This window comes from Caloenas nicobarica, chromosome 1, assembly GCF_036013445.1.
Source record: "Caloenas nicobarica isolate bCalNic1 chromosome 1, bCalNic1.hap1, whole genome shotgun sequence".
Lineage (NCBI taxonomy): Eukaryota > Metazoa > Chordata > Aves > Columbiformes > Columbidae > Caloenas > Caloenas nicobarica.
The window spans coordinates 83,687,732-83,706,739 of NC_088245.1; the positions used below are offsets into that span (position 1 = coordinate 83,687,732).

Here is a 19,008-nt window from a genome sequence, read left to right on the forward strand (position 1 = left end):
GCCTACAGTCAGAACCTGCTATTTTTACTGCTTGATTCATAAAAAGTATGGCTGTTAGCAGTAGCCTGGGCTCTGTGAAGTGTCAAAACCCCTCTGTATTTCCCAGGGGATTAGAGATTGTAACTAAATGACTATCGTGCAGAGTCAGACAGGTCCCTGAAGATGCCTGCTGGAGCTTTCAGAAATACAGCAAAGTCTGCATTGCAGGAACAAAGTACAAGGCATGTATTTGCACACAGGGAGCCTGGAAAAATAATTTTACCAGAGAATCATTCAAATAATCATAGAATAATCTTTTTTTCAGCCACTCTTCCTGACACAAAATATACAAGAGGAGGACAGAGCCTTAACATACCACAACAGACTATATATTGAAATAAATACTGCAAACAGGAAAGCATCTGAAAGATAAGAGCGGAACGAGTACCAAAACAGAGTGGACTGTGAAGCCTTATGCTAACTGAAATAAACCACTTTAGGGGGGATACGGCATTACAAATATGTTCAGTGCTACAACATATGGCAAACAAGAAAAAAAGTAATGAAAATCAGATGTCTCAAAGTTTTCTAGTACCGATTCCCCGTGCACACAACTCATGGATCAGTGCAGGTGTAGATTTCGTTTCAAGGAAAATTCATGGCTATTCACTTTTAAAATGGACAAGTATCTGTCTCTTTTTCAGGTGTTTAAGAAACCTACTGTCAACAGCCAAGGTGATTAGAAGACATTTTCAGTGAGACAGCAGAGGAATTACGAGCACAGATCCTGTCATTTGTTAACAGGATTAGGGGCAGATACATTCCATGCATCCCTCTGAAAACTAATCCTGACGTGTCTTTCACCTTCATGAAAGGTAAAAAACCCTTCCATAAAACAGGCCTATACAGATATGCAAGGTCACGTACAGCACTTTGAACAGCACACTAACATTACAATGATTTGCAGACACCGTATAACAGCACTGCACAATTTAAACAGCATAAGCTTGAAATGCAGCCATTGCAACTACACCCACATAAACACAATAAGATATTCTGGCTTTATCCTTTCAGGTAGCTTTCTCTTAGATATGCTGGTTCCTCCTACATTGCTCTGCTGTCATCCTTATTCCAGGAGAAGTTACTCATAAGAAACTACCGAACAACTCCGTATAAACTGTTGGAGAAAGTCTGTGGAAAGCTGACTTTGAGTTCATGACAGCTGATCAGTCATGGTGGAAATATAAATCTAAAATCCACAGTTCTTTAAAAAGGGTTAAAAAACTTTTCATAGAACTCTAAAATTCAACAAAAACTTCTCTCATTTCAAATACTCACTAACAAGCTATCTACAAGTCATGAGTTATTCACAGAAAATATCCAGATAAAAATTAAGAAATGGAAGAAAAGAACAATTTGCTTGCCATAGAAGTATCCACAGTCTGTGGATTGCCAATGCGACATACAGAGCTGTTAGAGGCATAAGGCATTTAACACGGAGAAACTGCCCTGTGGAGGTATTGTGCTAGAGGAAAGGGCTTTTCTGCAATACACAGCACATTTTCAAATCACAGCAATTATTACAGTAGGCCTTTTTTTTTTTCCCAATTTCATTCTGAAACAGCAGTTCCACATAGGGAATCAGTCTGCAATAGCTGTTGCAAAGTGCTTTATACTGTAGCATCCCTACACAGATGAGCTCCGTGTGGACACAGGGAGCTGAATGGTACTGCCAGTTGTATGTTCACAAGTTATTGATCACATCCTGTTGGTTCTTTGGCAAATCTTCCACTGCCAAAAAGCCATCCGCTGCCCTGACTGGTCAACCTCCCCTCCAGCCCCTTCTGTGCTTCATGTTCATTAGATACAAACCCTGGCCCCAAGTCCTTGTCCCAGCTCCAACGTCTCCAACAGGCAAAACACACTCACGTTGCTTCCACATTGGCACCTGGCTTGCAGGAGGGAGAGAGCAGCACAAACCTAGGCTGGAGCTATGAGCTCTGGATTGTTTCCAGATAGCAATGAGTGTGCCATTTTTGGAGGGCATGGCATTACTTCATGTTGTGACTGTCCTTGCTTCTTCACACCACGACCAAAGTACTGGTCCATGAAGCATCTGTTTGATGCCACACGACATATACTTTCTTGTATCTACATTTCATCCTACTGCTAAAGGAAATGGCAAGTGAGTCCAGGGCAGGAAAGGTGAAGGAGCAAAGCAGATGGGACCATAGAAGAGAGAAGCGTGACCAACAGTGGAAGGAAAGTGAGAGAATGTGGGCAACAAGTTGAGGAAGAATAGCGAAGGTCTATTGAGGTAAGAAAGTGATACAACTAACAGGAACAGACTGCAAGTGCAGTCAAAAGAGAGTTTAATTCCAAATGTGGGAGGAGGCAACAGATGATAAGTTTCCATCACCAAGAAGCAAAGCCTTTTTTCAGATTCAACCGATATTTCTAAAGAAAAGGTAATTTTAAAAAAATCATCATTAAACACACACAAATATTTAAACCAAGGTTTCTGGTATAATCCATTATATGCCAGGAGTGAATGCAGATTTTATTACTTTGCACTTGCTAACTTCTTTCCATCAAAAGATCTCAACATGCTTTACAAATGTTAATTAATCTTTGCAACCCCTTTCTGCCTGGTGGGTATTATTACTACTATCATGCCAATTTATGGAATGGAAAAATACAGACATAGGCAAACGTACTTCTTTTAGCCTAAACTACGCTTTGGCTGCACTACTTCAAGCCTGCTCCAAAACCTGTTGAAGCTACCATGAGTTTTTCCAGCAACTTCCAATGGGAGTTGTTGCAGGTACATGTACTCCTTCCTCCCAGGCCCATCTCTAACAGCTGCACCGTGCTGACTTCCATCATTATGTCTGAAAGCGTGTGAAAGCCACTGGCAGAATTGATTATCCTGGAACATTTTTTTGCTGGCATACTGAACAAAGAGACATCCTCCTCTGAGCTCTCTCTGAGCAAGTGAAAGCCTGCCTCTCCCCCATGTAATGCCTTCTCTTGCTAGGTACTTCCAAATCAGTAGTTTACATTTTTAAAAGAGTTGTGCCTGCTGGGAAATGGGAAAGGAAGGGTGAAAAGCTAGTTTAGCTCAGGGGATTTTGTGGCCATGTAACTGCGAAAGTACCTCAGGCTTCATGCAGGGCTCAGCATGCCTCAATACAGCCTGGTACCTTTTTGAAGCACTGTGTTGTGAACTAAGATACACCTAAGTGCCTGGAAGTATGGAAAATGAGGTATATGGTCCTCAACCTACCACTGGGAAACAAGGAGTTAGTTTGCTGTCAAGCCCTTTTGCTTCTCGAGCTTCAACAGGTGCAAAAAGCCATCTTGGTGAGGTAGGACTTCCAAAAGGTGACTGAGTGAGAAAATACCATCTCTACAACAGAGATTTTAGTCTTACAGAAGGTGCAGAAGACATCGCATGGGAAGGTTTTTGTGCACTATGGCTCTCACTGCACCGTTTTCAGTTCCACAGTGTAGATGGGACTGACCTGAACATCAGCCCACTCTTCCAGCACTGGCTATTGCAGGACTTGGTGTTGATTCGAAGACAAAACATTTCCTGTCTCGCCTTCATTGCAAGACAGAAGCGTGTTTTATGAAGTCAGTGAAACTCCTGTAACAAGGCATTTGCATAGCAGATGGATCATTAGAGATAATAACACCAGAGAACGGACCTTAGACTTGATCTGAATATGCTATGGTTCATCCAAGTATCCTCTTCCTAGCAATTCATAGTAACTATTCATATACGCACACCAAGCCCATTGCAAGGGAGATGCAATTCAATTTACCCTTTCATGAAAGGTGTCACTTAATTTAAGTCACGCATCCCAAAAGGTAAGATGAGGGCAGGAGGCAAAAAAACAAGCACTGAACAGCAAATCTATGTGTAATATACTTTTGTGAAAATATCTGACATTTGGCAAGCAAGGATTTTGCAATGTAAATTGCAGAATATTTGGCACAATAAAGGATTAGGACAAGCATAAGAGAATTGTAATTCCTGCTCACAAAGAGTGTGGTCCAACCTGTTACCGCAACTCAATTGACTGAGATTACTGAGTAAATAACAATATGGTAATCATCTGTCTCAAGAAGATAAACTTCAGCAGCTATGAGGTAGCAAAAGGGTCTGGAGATCAGCAATCCTCCAAACTAGAAAAGTAAATTAAGCCTGGTTTTAACTCAAGTTAACATGCTGGTAGTTAAGATACTAAACATGGGATTTAGAAGGCTTCATTTGGCCTCTCTCTGCTACAAGTTCCTGCATGAAATGCTTAAATTCCTTTTGCTTCAGTTCCCATCTGACTAGTGCACAGGATTGTTCAGTCAAAAAATTATCCATTTGGGGGATTCAGAGGCTAGCACGAAGGGTGTTACCTACATCAATAAGGTATTATAAGACCAGTTGGTCTGATGCAAATTCAGGCATAAAACTTATACACTAGCAATCCTCTGCCAATGTGTGATCTTGGATTTACTTATGGGTGCTTCTGCCAGCTGAAGATGAGTTTGAGACAGAGTACCTGTCAGCATTAGTGCATAGCTATAAGACTACACAAACAGTTTTTCTGGACCCTTGCCCAAAGTTTGCTCAAAATATTCCCACAAAATTACCAAATATTTGGGAAGCTCCAGGGAAGCCCTCACTGCCTACTTTCCTGTGTTACAGAGAAAACTTCCAAATGGTTTTCCCCTCTATTTCAGCTCCCCAGAAGTTTTTCCAGTTCCTTCTCCAATTTCTTCCCACATTCCAGGCAGCCCCTGTCACTTCTCGCCTAATTGCATTTTAATGTGTGTCTCCACCTTCTTCCTCCACACCTGTGAGTCCTGTGCTTTAAATTCTCCCAAGCCTGAACCTCCCTACCGCCCACCGATGCAACACCATCAGCCTTTTCAGGACTCAGGCCCTCACTGAAATGATGTCATGCATCTTGAGAAGTGCTGCAAGGCACTGAAAGCCAGGTACTAGGCAATAAACAGCAAAATCTCTGCTTGCTATAATCTTGTGAAAACCCTAGTTATATCCTTTTAGGGGAAAGAAAATACATTGGTATGACTGCCAGGGCAAAACAGCACAAGAAGCAACTAGCACACAGAGAATGTAAGAGAAACAAATACCATTTCATAGGTTCAGACCATTCAGCTTTCTAAGTTCAGGTGTTATAAGCATAAGACTGGATGGAAGGTACCAAGTCAAGAATTTGTCTCCTACTCAATCACTCCACAGGTTATTGGGTGAGTTTGAAAGAGAGAGAATCCAGGAAATCAAGTAAGGAACTAACCCCGTGGCTATTCCAAAATGACAAGGGACCAGATGCAGCTCTCAGATATGCACAAGACAGGAATAATTGTCCGCAGTTTGCTGGGCTGCAAATTACTGCTAATGCACATGCTGTCAGTGGGAAGGTTTCACAGCCATATAGATAAGGACTAGTGGGAATATCGAGACAGCATTGCTAGTGTTGAGAGCTTCCTAGCTTATTGGTAAGTCTGGAGGAAAAGCTGCATGTGCAGAGAACTTCAAAACTGCTTTGCTACAATCTTTATGGCAAATGTAACACATGAACTTGAATAAAGTTAGTCCTCAGCCCCAATCTTTCGAACTAAAGTAAAAGTTTAGGTAGCGTTAGAAGCAGATGTGACCTCTGCTAATTAGGCTTTGGGGCTTTTTAAATCCCAAGAAAGAAAACTGCTGACACGATGTGTCTGACCACTCCTGTTCCAGGAGGAGGCAGATGACTAAGGCCAAGATGCACAACACCATTGTACACATCCAGAATCCATGCCAGTGGCTTCCCTCCTGCGGACAAACCACAATCCTAAAAATCTGCTTTACATAGGAAAGATGGGTGTTACACGAATTACATGAGGCAATAATTCAACGCTAGTTTAAAAATGGGAAACTACTTTTCAAGCAATTAGTATGTAAGAAAATACCATATGGTTGGACAGCATTTCATTTCGGCTTTGCAAAGTATTGTGTAACACAGTAGCAAGAGAGAGCTGAAAGGCAAGAACAAAAGAAAGAGGGAAAGGAAGCAATGGCAAAGGACAGACCACTGTAGCTCACTGGAGCTGGAAAGCCAGGAGCAACCTGAAGATGAACAAAGAGACTACAAAGGTTCCACCACGGCCATGTCAGTGTGTGATGATGGTCCACATCATTTGTGGATGCTGAAACCTACAGTGTATTGAGCCTTATGAGGCTCACTCATCCCACCATCCTACTGCTGAGTTATGAACTCCACTAAAACAAATAAGTAAATAAAATAAAAGCAAACAAACAAAACCAAAACAAACCCACCACACACAAACCCCCCAAACAACAAAAACCTGTGCTAAGGATTGTGCAAAGACAACAGTGGTGAAGCTAGAAGGTACTTCTGTAATTACACTGAAGCAACTCCAGTGCTGAACACACTGCAGATGGAATTTGGCAAGACAAAAATCTCCTGTTCAGAAACATGTAATCTATTTTCATGGCTATAAAATCTGCAGGCAATTTGGCTACGACAAACCAAACTGAAACCAAAATCTCACATCCTGTAGTGACAAGTGCATTGGTGTCAAGGACACACTGCTAGGACAAGCCTCCACATTTCTTAGAGTATGGTGAGAAGGACAACAAGTGCACATGGACTGCTTCTGCATGGACTGCTTCTGCATGGGCTGCTTTCTCAAATTTTTGAAATGCACAGCACACCAGTTAGGAGATATTTTCTGAATAAGGTTTTAAGCTGTCTGGAACAAGAATAATCTTTTTTTGTTCTGTAATACAGCAACTTTTACCTGGAGGACCCACAGCAGGACCAGATCCTCCTAAGTAGAAGCATAAAGCAGAACAAAAGTCATCTGAAAAAGTTTCAGAGTTCAGAATCAAAACTGCTAGTACAGAGTTAATCTTCCCTGATTGGCATGCCAGGTTCTGCCGAAGTCACTCTTGCTCACACGAATCTGAATATTTCTCACTGTTGCTTAGTCAAGGTATGTGAAAAAGTGGTGGATGGAATATTTCTTTTTCTAAAAGAACACAACGAAGTTAGCCAAGCCCCTGATCTTCGAGAGACATTATGACATTATAAGTGGGTCTGAATACAAATAGTCATCAGACAAAAAACCCTACCAAACCCCCAAAAAAGTGGTTGTGCAGCAAGCTTTTGGGAGTAGCCTACTCCTAATGGAGAATCTGTACACTTTGTTTAATGCAAACTGGTACGCCCAATCCCTGCTACTAATGCTGTTTATTTTTCTTTTCTGCTTTATTATCATCCAAGTTTATCTTTCACGTCCTTTGCCTACAGTAAGCTAACCTCAACAATAACAGGATAGGTACTCTAGAATTACTGTGAGGGGGCACGGTGGGGGAAGAGGAAAAAATTGCTTCATAAGTGAAACAATAAAATTTACAATACTCAGTAGAAAATAAATAAGCAAGTGGCAGATAAAACTGAGCATTCAGTGACCAGGTTAACTGTTATTCCTCCTACAGTCAAAGACCTGCACCAGAGCATTGGGTGAGAAGAGGGCAGCCACTTTACATCACTTTTGGTCTCCTGGTGCAGCACAGAGTGAATTTAAACAGAGTCAATACTTGGCTTGATATTCCAGTTACCAAGAGACAGAGGCTGAGGAAGGAAAGAATTTAAATGTCAGCTTCTGCCCTCACTTGAAACCTTGCTCATCGTAACTCAGTTTTAAACCCGAGGAACTATATTGACTTAAGATCTGAAGCCTGTATTTAAGCCTGGGATGCGTTACTCATCTCTGGAATTCAATACAAGCCTTCAAAGCAATTTGAAAGAAAAACAACTGAACAATTTAAAGCATCAACTAAACCTTGTAGTTAGTACTTTTCTTCAACAACGGATTTTTGGGAAGAGAGAAATGGGATCATAATACCTTGGACTAAAGTGTGATTTTTCTGACAACTTCAAAACTGTTTAAATGCTTTAGGTCAATAACAACCCACATGGAAAACTGTGTTCCAACATGCCCACTGTTCCCTAAAAAGGTGATTACAGTGTGGCCCTGTTGTACTTGCAAACACTTCTCGTTATCACATCCAGTTTGTGTGTCAGAGTGAGATTTCAGAGCAACCCTGAACACTTACGGAAAAGAGAAGAAAGGGTAGGGAAAAGCAAAGAGGAGCATGGGGGAAGCCCTCCCTGACTGTCAGCTCTGCAAAGGATTTGAACAGCAGAAAAGAGGAACTATGTCAGCAAATGCCAAACCAATGTGATACCTGCCAAACCGCACCTTATGCTTCTCAATCAGCAAAAAAATTATCCGTTGCATGATTTCTCTTACCTCACCAATAAAGGGCTAGGGTTTTTTTCCCTTATTAGGACAACCTCCATGCTGTAAAACTCTGGCTCTAATAAGTGGCTTTAACAATATGTGCTGCACATCAGCACAAAAATAAAGCAACTAATAAAAATAAAACACAGGAGGAGAATAAAAGGGCTGAGTCCTAAATTAAAAGGGACGACATCAGCTTAGTTCGGGCTCCAATATTTGATCATAGACTAAGAAATGGAGAATTAATGTTGGAATGGATAAATGCATGAAGGCTAACATTATACAGATATATAATTATAAACTTGGCCTTGCAGCTACTTATACATGTAAGGAGCCTTACTGAAGTCAAGGAGACCTTTTTTGCTACACTTAAGTGCTTACATAGCTCAAAATATAAATCAAATGTCAGTACATGAAAACAGTGCAAAGAAAGGGGTTTTTAAATACTGTTAGGCTTTTTTTTAAACAAAATAAAACGTGAAAGCAGTGAAAAGTTACAAAGTCCGTTAGGTCTCTATGTTTCAATTATTTCAACAACTGATGTTTCACTTAGTTGGATTTTTAAACTTATGGTTTTGGACTATCTAGTTTACTGCATCTGCATTAGATGGACATATCTGCATACATATGCATATATATGAACTGGAGAGGGCAAAGGGCCTGAATCACCAGACAATTTCCCTGGTCCTTTTGAACCTTCTTGTTTTACTCTGAATGAGGAACAGGCTGGGTGGGGAGGCCTGGGACTGCAGGTTTGGCAGGAAAGGGAAAGGCAGGGGTATGAAGAAGCAAGATGAAGTTCTGCCACCCCCATCCGACGCTGGTTGAACGCCCATGCCAACAGTGTAGCTGTGGAGGAGCTATCTGGAATTAAGATCTGCACTAACAATGAATTTTCCAGTTTTGCTGAAGCAGAAGAAAAAACTCTTGTCAGAGTGAAGTGATACGGAAAATGTTCAGGGCTGTTTTAATTCAGCCTGAAACAAGAACACAAATTGTTCATCTAAATGAAAAATTTTTTTAAAAAAAGATCAGAAAGTTTGATTTCAAAAAATATTACAGAGATGCAGCTCAGTAATATCTTATTTAGAAAGTGTCAAAAAAAGGCATTTTAATTAAAAAAAGTGTTTCCTCATCTTCATTTAGACAAAACTGATCTCAGAAACCTGACGTGAACTCCCAACCAGTTCTGCTCCACCCAGAACTCTCCCAATTTTTCCTGCTTTTCCTAAATTCACCTTTCATCAGAAACAATTCTCACAGCTCATTTCAGGCATTTGGATTCCCAGAGAACAGTACTAAGTTGAGTCTGACATCTCTCACCACTGTCCTGGCTTGAACCAAGACTTGGACACGGTGGGGAATTCAGCTCAGAGTTTTCGTGAAACTCTCCAGGGTAACTTGTTCTCTGACAAAATCTTAGAAATTTGATTCTCACAGAGTCATGACTTCTGACTCACGTGGATTCCCAAAACTCCACACAGATTAATCCAGTTTTGTCCTCCCAATGCTGCTTTACTTTTGCTGGAAAAATAAAAGCATCTTTCACTGAGGCAAGAAGGCTAGGAAATCTCAGACATGTTTCCTTATCGACTTGTCCTTTCTCTGCTGTAATTTTTCTTCCACCAAGGATAATCTCATTCAAAAATGTTTCAGCTCTTCCAGTAAATTTTTTCTGACCCACTGCGAGGAAAGTTCCTAAATCTAGCAACAAAATCTTGAACTGAACATTCAGTCTTCAATACCTACTGTCTCTATTCCAATACCTACTGTCTCTGTTCATATGTAAACCAGACACCAGAGCACATGTATTTAATTCTAATACGTCAAGAATGCTTCGTATACATGGGGTATTGTTACCACAGTGTGTAACATAAATATGTGGGTCCACCCACAGATAAACATATTTGCATCAAAAACACTCGCCATCCCAAGTGTTTTGGTATTCATTCCTATATATCAGGCACAGAAGTTTCACTTGGATGTAAACAGTGCAGCTCATAAATGGACAGGACACTATAAGAACACTGCCTGTTTCTTTGCCCATGGCACTCTTGTCACTGTTGGGGAAGAGCCACTTTCAGAAATAGACTGGGATTCTTAGCTTTCAACATGGAGACTAATGGGCTCACTACAGGCTAACATCTTTGTGCATCTGGTCTTTAGTTACATTATGTCCATCTTATTTTAGCTGAGTAAAGTAGAAATGCTTTTATAAATTAAGGGTTCACAGGCTATTGACCGTTGGGGAACAGGAATGAAAAGCATGGCCGACACAGAAGGACAGAATGAAGGAAAGAGATGGATGGCTTCAAGTGAAAATTAACAGCATCAATTTTTGGAGCAGAATTAACAGATAATGTAGTGCCACCAACACTGCTACTGTCTATGGACAAGTGTCCTCTTCAACCTTTCTCTTATCCTAAAAAAACCTCGCTAATTATCTGTCTTGAACACCCAGCCAAGAAACAGAAAAAACAACATACAATATGAAGACAATGCTGTGAAAGACTGAACTTTCAACAACCAAACTGTCCACGAACGATCTGTGAAGTTTGAATAAAAGTTATAATTTGCTGAAAGAAAATATTCTACCTGTTGGCAAAAATTACTTCTGCTTTCCATAGGAACTTGCACAGCAAGCACTTCAGTGTCCAGCAAAGTAAGCCAATTCCATCCCTATACATTTACCAAGCAGTCTTGATATTTTCAGGCCAAGCAGAATTATTTCTTGGCTATGATGAGAGCATCTGTTTTTAATTTCTAGTGTAATAAATGTAAACAGTGTTATATTCAGCTATTTAGCAATTAAAAAATTTTCTACAAATACTACAAGTACACTGAGAGCATGGAGAATATCTTTAAATGGTGCAGCTGAAATGAACATATAAAGGGGCTATTAGAGGACATTTGCAAGAAGTTAAAAATCGCATTGTACCTCATTCAAAACAGTGCAATAACAGCCGCCTCCTTTTCCCTGGAGAGTTTCCAGAGAGTTAACTTATAAGGATTTTAATACTCCTTTTCTTTTCCATTACAATCTCCTGAGAAAACATGAGCACTTGGAATGATTACGTTATGCCTTAGCTTGGGAAGGGCAGTATTTCATCATGTATTTCACTGAGAAATGCTTTGAAGAAGCCTTTGTGGGTAACGCTAAAGGTGCCTTCCTTGCTTTTGGCCTGAGGTCACAGAGGTGTTTGTTAAAACGGTATAAATCGGTTTCCACATTTGGCCACACATTTGATTTCTCTTCAGTGTTCTCAACAAAGAGAGCTTTGCTTTCCTTCCACAAATATGCTACTGTGAGTCTTGACGAAAGAAAACCCATGTCTGGTTGTCAAGGTGTGTCTGCTCTTGTTTAGAAGCTGCTACAGGACTCAAATCTCCCAAGACAGAGGAAATCAACAGTATAGTAGCCAACCATGCCTCAAGAGAAAGGGATCAGATTGTTTTCACCCATATATAATTTAACTGACTTCAGTGAACTCATTCCAGATAATATAATTGTGGGTGCTAAAGAATACACAAGCTAGGGCACTCCTCTCAGCATTCGTCCAACACTTCGGAGATACACCAGGCATAAAGTTAGCAAACTGCTGGTTCTCTCTCCTCACCCAAAGGGGAGCAGAGAATAAACTCGCTTATCAAGGATATCAAATGATTTCTATTTTTTTAGGCAAAACAGACAGACTCTGACATGTAGATAAACTGGCCCCAATGCAGACTGGTAAAAAGGGTCTGAAGGTTGCCTTGGAGGCTTCAACTTGGGTCACTGCACTCAGGGCCAGATTCCCACAGTAGTTATCAAGAGTCAAGGTTTCCACCTTTTATAGCAGTGCTAATGTGCCTGAATCTCACCCACTTCTCCCTTTCCCCTCGCTTGCTTTCCCTTCACGCTGGCTGCAGAGAAACTGGTGCTCTGCCACAGCGGCTCCCCATTCCCATACAGCAGTACAGGAGGACTGGCTGCCGTGGCTTGTGGCTGTATTCCACCACAGACCAACACAAAACAAACCCATTCGACAAACTCTTAGTTAAATTATTATTTGTTACCCAATTTCTGAAATCACGATGAAGGATTTGGGATTCCTGGAAGGGACTTCTTGGAGGGACTGAGTTTCAGAAACCCCTGACCTCCCTCCCTGCAAGAGCACAGGATTTTGTGCTGGAGACTCCAAAAACAGGCACCCAGAAATCCCAGTTGCTTTTCATAACCTCTCTCAAATTTGAAACAAAACCCTGATATAAATCACAGCATTTTAGAAACAGAATAGTGTCCTGTTTCCCACCCCTTAACATATAAAGCAGACAAAATAACAACACAGGACCCGAATAAAGCAGATCATTTCTTTGGCAACATTACACAGGCTAATTGATTTTCTTCTCTTGCTTCCCTCCCACATTCAGGGATGAACGTGCCATAAGGACTTTATTTACTCAGTAAATTAAGCAATCTGAGTTATGAGAAAGCTTTCACACAAACTATGAAACTTCAGCAACAAGCCTTTCCCACATATTCTTCTGCCACTGAACAATGCAATTTAAACTCTGCAAACCAGGTAAGAGACATGCATAACTGCAAAGACTTTTCCTTTAGACAATAGAGCACAACATAGGAAAAGAGGAGCAAAAGAACATAGTCTACGTCCGATGCTGATTCCCCAGTTCTAACCAGTTTCCCAGCTTGTTACAGCATTCTGTTCCCCCTTCTCATCACACTATCCAGCACTTCCTACACAACACCAAAAAGCTAAATCCATACAGATATAATAAATCGGCAACTCACTTGGAAAGGCTTGACAAGTTCTGCCTGCAGTATGATCTGCTGATCATGTCTGCAGCGTATGAATCAATGTGAACTGCTGCCAGATCCAGGGAGCAAATGGATGGATGATCAGGGCGTGGAATGAGATAATAAAAATGTCATTATCCTTTCAGGCATGCGAGACTCATTGGATGCTCTTTCCACCCCACAGGTTAACCATTTGGTCGTTCCTGTAGCTTCCGTAATGACACACTCTGTTTGCCTCTTGTCAAGCTCATTATCTATCCTGTATCCTCCTCCCCTCACTTCGCCCCCTCTGCTCTATGATCATATGATTTTTTTTTTTCTTTTGCTGTATTCTCTCTAATAGATCCTCTTCATTATGTCTGGGCCCGTAGTTGCAGAAATTCCTACAGATTTCTCAGCTGCTCAACTTGACTGACAAATGCTTGCATCCCATTTGGCTTTCAAAAGGAGTGCTTCTGTTTAACAAGCTTGTCTGAGCACCGAGCAGCCTGAGCACTGCACAGAGGTGCCTTCACAAGTGTTTTCTTGTAGGAAAGTCACATCCCAGCCTGCCGAGAGATGATGAGGGGAAAGGACCCAAATACAGATCCAGGAAACAGTCTTCACTTTTGATCGTAAATCATTGCCTAAGCATTTTGCAGGCACTTGCATCCAGTCTAACTTGTGAAAGGTCAAGATGGATTAGATAGCTCAAAAGACTGGAGGGTAATTGCCAAACAGGAACAAATCCAGGGAGGTGGGAAGTAGCTGCAAGCTCAACTGCAGACAAGGTAAGACCATCTTGTGTTTAGCAAAGGGATTAAAAACAGAGCTGGAGCTAAATCAAACCTAATAGACTCTCCTCAATGTTCTTCCACCTAATCCAGTGAATGAGACAGGAAACAGAAATGCAAAAACAGTGATTTAAACGGAGGCACCATCATGATTTCGCATGCTTGTCTCTCATACCCCTTTAAGCCTGCATCTGTGAGTAAACTGAAACAGCTTACTGTGCAGACCTGCAGCCATTCCACCCCAGGGTCTGATCTTGTTAAATCTCATAAATTACAAGAGTGGGTGTGGATGGATTAGTACTCCGAAGGGAAACCTCTAATGCAAACTCACCCTTCTGTGGGAAGGAGCGTGTGTGTTCAGTAGGTGGCACTCTTACCTTGGAGTGAGCACCCAAGCAATCCTCTCTGCACCAAGCCATGGAGGATGCCGGATGTCCAAGGAGGCATCAGCCTTGACAGTTTGTTTTTTCTTGGAGCTTGTGAGAAACTGATGGCTGCACTTTGCTTGGGGAACTGATACTCATTTACGTTCTGCTCAAATTCTGCAGTCAATAATCACCTTTTTTTCCTCCCCAAAACTCCCTCTACTGTTTCAAGGAGATATATTTTCGTGAAAAGGTAACACCTCCTGCAGACCCAGCCTCTTGTTCTAAAGTACATGTAAAAATCCTATCTTTTAGTGTACAAAATATACTGGAATTCTGCTCTGGAGCAAGGAGAGGCCAATAGTGCTGATTGCAAAGGGAGAAAACATGGATTCCATTTCTGTGATTGCAGAGAGATCTGCAAATGAGATGAGGGTGCAGAAAGTAGGCCATCTCCACTTCTTTTACTCTGACTTCAAGGGAAAGAAGGCATGTAAGGCATTGTGAATGCGCAGAGTCCTTAAAAAATGATGGTAAGAAGGGAGTTATATCTACTCTCCCTGAAAAAGGCATTTCTACTATTGGGGATTACAGAAGAAGAATTCTTCCCTCCGGAAGACCATTAGTTAAACAGAGATTGTATCATTGTTCTGCCAAAATATACATTTTAATCAGATGCCAGATGTAAGAGTTGTTCATGAAACTATAAACTAGGTTCCAAGGCAGCCCTACAGATTTCTCATACAGGTCTGTATTTACTACTGTGTCACAGATTTTTTTTTTTCCCAGTTGAGTGAATTCTACATCCATTTCAATCCATCCTTGAATAGTTAGATTATTGCAGTATTCACAAACAAAACTGTTTCCATGCAGGATAAAAATAAAAGCAAATTGACTATCCTATAAAACATTACGTTCTACATCTGCGAAGAATAGTTCCAGATTTTTCAAAAATCTGACCCTACTTTCATGCAAATTCTAGCTCTAGACAACAAATCTGACCTGTTTGTCGCATCTTGAGGAATAGGGGAAACCTCTTGCACTTGTAGTAAATCCCAGACCTGTTTTAAAATCTCCCTCTTAGACTAGGACAGTCAGAAAAATCCCCATCTTTTTCCTTTGTTTTTCCAAATAATGAATTATAAAATTCTGGAGGAGAACTTCACTCTCAATGAAACACAACTATTCACATGGTCAGCCTATTTTTGATTTGAAGCAAGACTTCTAACACCAAATTGCATCTTCTTGCCCATATCTCTACAGCACTACTGAGAATATATGTCAATTGCCTGTTGATTGAGCAATAAACAATAAGACCACGCAAGTCTATCCTCAAATCATGTGCCACCTTTGCCTGTAAATGAAGAACTGAAGATAAATAGGGTGAGCAAATCCCACTTCCAAACAGTATAAGCCTCTCTGTCCAACAGTCTATATCATTAATCTGTGAGGCGCGTCCTTCTCAACAACTGCTCAAAATGCTCTGCAGAATGGTATCCCACATATTAATTTTTAATTTGACAGCACTGGCATTGATTTTTTTTTTCCATCCAGAAATTGCTAAAACCATGATTTGTCATGCTTGCAAAGCTGCAAAATCAAACATGCAATTCTGGATACAGGTGTGTTAATCCACTGTGTGCAGGAAACGAAGTATACTGCCAAGTGGACCTGGGCTAACAGCAGCACTTGCACCGGGATGTGCCCTGGAGGCTTCACCTCAGATCTGTGCCCATCATTTAAGTCATAAAGCCCATTCAGCTGAGGAACAAGAGCTACTGGGACATTTGGTCATTCAGTTTGCAACACAAAAGAGGGCTCTGACAAGGCCAATGTGTGCAATGCCAATCATTCATATGCAGTTTAGTGCAGACCCAACGGCTTATGCAGAACTGGTTACAGCATTGCAGAACTGGTTCCCCTGAAAGAGGACAGGACTTTGCCATGCTTGCAACTGCTTTAAAAAGAAATGGGAGGAGGATCTGAATCAGTTATAGAACTTAATAATCGCTTTATTATTTTAAAGCCAAATGTTTGTTGTTGACTTTCTTTAGTAACTTAACTGACAAGGATGCTCTCACTACACTGTGGCCCTGAGGTGAAGATCTTGCATATGGACCAGCGAGAAGCAAATCACCTTCCCCTAGGTCATTTCAAAAATTCACATGGCCATCTAAAGCACGAAAAATGTTGGGGACAGGAGCCGTATGTCTCGACCTGTTTTCATTGTATGTTCTGATGCTTCGGAAATTATTACCTGGCACTAAGACACCAAGAACCCAAAGGAAGACACTAGAAAGAGAAAAATACTAAGTAAACAAATGCTAAATGAACTAAGGCACTAAAGAGGTGTCAATCACACCAATTAAATTAAGTGAAATGGCTCTGTAAGAGTGTAGGCTCATCTATTACAACAATTAAAGGAACTACAGAGCCTTTCTTAGCTTCTCAACATTTAAAGCAGCAAAATGAGGAGGAAGAAGGAGAGGCGAGAGCTTTCCAAAAGGAAATTATTACTGGGAGGTTCCAACGTCTACTCATACTAACAATAGGAATGTCCAGAGGTCATCCAGAGAGCCACTTAATATTTTGTTTGTTATTTTTACTTTAAACATTCCTGCATGTGAGGCAGAGTTTTCGGTGAGCTGATCACAATAGTCCATGAATCCTTTTTCTCTTGAGATTATAGTGAATTTAGAGCCTGACAGAGGCACACGCACCATCCGGACCATGCCTTTTCGCATTTAGCCTATTCCTTTCTGTACCCTTCTGTGAACAGTGGATTTGCTGTGCTGTTCACTGGTCTTGTCCTGTCATTTAAATAACTTCATGTTTCTTTAGCTCTCTGTTTAGCCCTTTTCCAAGCTAAGGCAGTTTTAAAATGGGCAGGCAAATAAATTACAGAAACATATCTGATTTGTTTCAGAGACCCTGCACCACCTCTCCACTGTGCCACTAGTCTGAAGTAAGTAGGCAGACTTTTAGAGAACTTTGCAAAGCTACTGGCATTTTGCAAGAGAAACAGAACTCTGTTTTTTATGAAAATCCATTCTAATGACATTAACATCTGCTCCTTGTTTGAAGAATATTTTTAACTGTTCCTTCCCTGGGAAAATGAAAGATGCCACAGTCTCTTTCATGTTCTCACGGAGTAGAACAACTGTTGGTATTTTTAAGGTCTGTTCTGAAATGCCCCAATACAGTTAACTGCAGGGAACTCTGTGTATGCATCTCTCAGACTAAAAAGGATCTGCATTCACCCTCTTGTGAGATTTCACTCTAGGACACTGGCACGTGAGCAGAGACTTAATTTCACAGATGAACAACACTTGGTGTATTAAATTGTATGCAGTAGGTAAAGTCTGGCAACCCATATGAAAAGTCTTGGAGTAAATCTCTTGAGTACTCATCAAAACAAGGCTATGTACTTTATAATTAAATAATACTGAACTGTCTCTTACTATGTATTTTTTTTTCAAATATCTTTTTAAATATCTCAAGTGATGGAGACTGCAATTTCTCAGTGTTAAGTTTTCCATGCTCTTACAGGGTTCAGTATTAAGAAGCCATCCTGTGGCTATGACATCTGTTCCCTTATTTTTCAACTGTAACCTGTAGTTATATCTACCTGGCTGCCTATAAACAGCAGCAGTGCCAAAAATTTTAATATATTCAGTGAAACCTGTGAGTAATTCTCACCCAGCCACTTAAGTGAATATATGTATTAAAATACATCCTCAGATTGGAATATGTTATTTTGGGTTTAGATGTATGCATGTGCAAATCATGGAGGCACATGCAAACAGTTTGCTTGCTCACATGGACACATTATCATGTAGTGGATGCCTTAGCAAATGATAGAACTACTTGCATAGACGAGTTCTGCAGGACTGAGAACACAACCCTGTACATCAAAACACAAGAGCCTGAAGCCTGAAATTGTAGACACTTGGAACAATGTACTTCCAGATAGGGAAGACGCACACAGAGCCCATGCAGCACTCAATCTTATCTGATGCCTGCTTTTCTGGGACACACTGGCCTTGAATAGCACAGGCAGCAGTTTGGTCCTCTGCAGTGAAGCAAATTTCATTTTCTCTGACTGTCCTCAGTTCTTGAGGTATTAATACCATCCTGCTTCTCACACGGAAAAGTTACTGACTGCATGTATAGCTGTAACAGTAAACAAAACAAACTCCAAGACAAGTGTTAAAATGATATTCCAAGGAGAACTTCAACTGTAAATTGAAACTTGATTAGAAAAACATACTTGCTGGTGTTTGCATTCTCTATCAGTTACTTATGGGGCAATGCACAATCCAGAAATAAAGCAGCATAGTATTTCACAGTCGTGATAGACTATTTCCACCAAAGCATAGCTTTTGTTTTATGTCATGTTTTCACTGCTTTCAAATAAACACCAAGATCCAAACAATAGCCTTCATATAACAGCCAGGATATAGCTACCTTCTGGTCACTTGAGCGACTAAAATGGAGGAAACCATATGAGGGCAGCACTCACAAAGACCATCTTTACTTCCTTTCCCTATGGCCCAGCACTGTCACCAGTGAGGGACAGATTTGGGTCCCCTCGCCCTCTGAGCAGGAGCCCATTTCTCTCCAGCCACCAGCAGCTGCAGAGGGAAGGGCCAGCGCTTCCCCATTCACTTCTGCACCCATGTTTTTGTGCTGCACGCATTTTAAGGACAGATGCCAATTCTCACAGCAATAAAAAGCAATCTATTATTTTTGCTGGCAA

The 19,008-nt window shown here is 40.9% G+C and overlaps 1 protein-coding gene across 8 annotated transcripts in view; it reads right to left on the minus strand.

Annotated features, from left to right (window-relative positions):
• CALD1 (caldesmon 1) overlaps positions 1-19,008 on the minus strand; it is a 206,054-nt gene that overhangs the window by 46,068 nt on the left and 140,978 nt on the right. Inside the window, exon 1 of one of the 8 annotated variants that reach the window (XM_065632235.1) lies at positions 13,106-13,341. The exons of the other annotated variants lie outside the window; for them this stretch is intronic. Coding sequence (XP_065488307.1) covers positions 13,106-13,152 — 47 coding nt within the window. The 5' untranslated portion in view covers positions 13,153-13,341. Of the gene's footprint in view, positions 1-13,105; positions 13,342-19,008 lie in introns of those variants that run through there. 8 annotated transcript variants of the gene reach the window in all.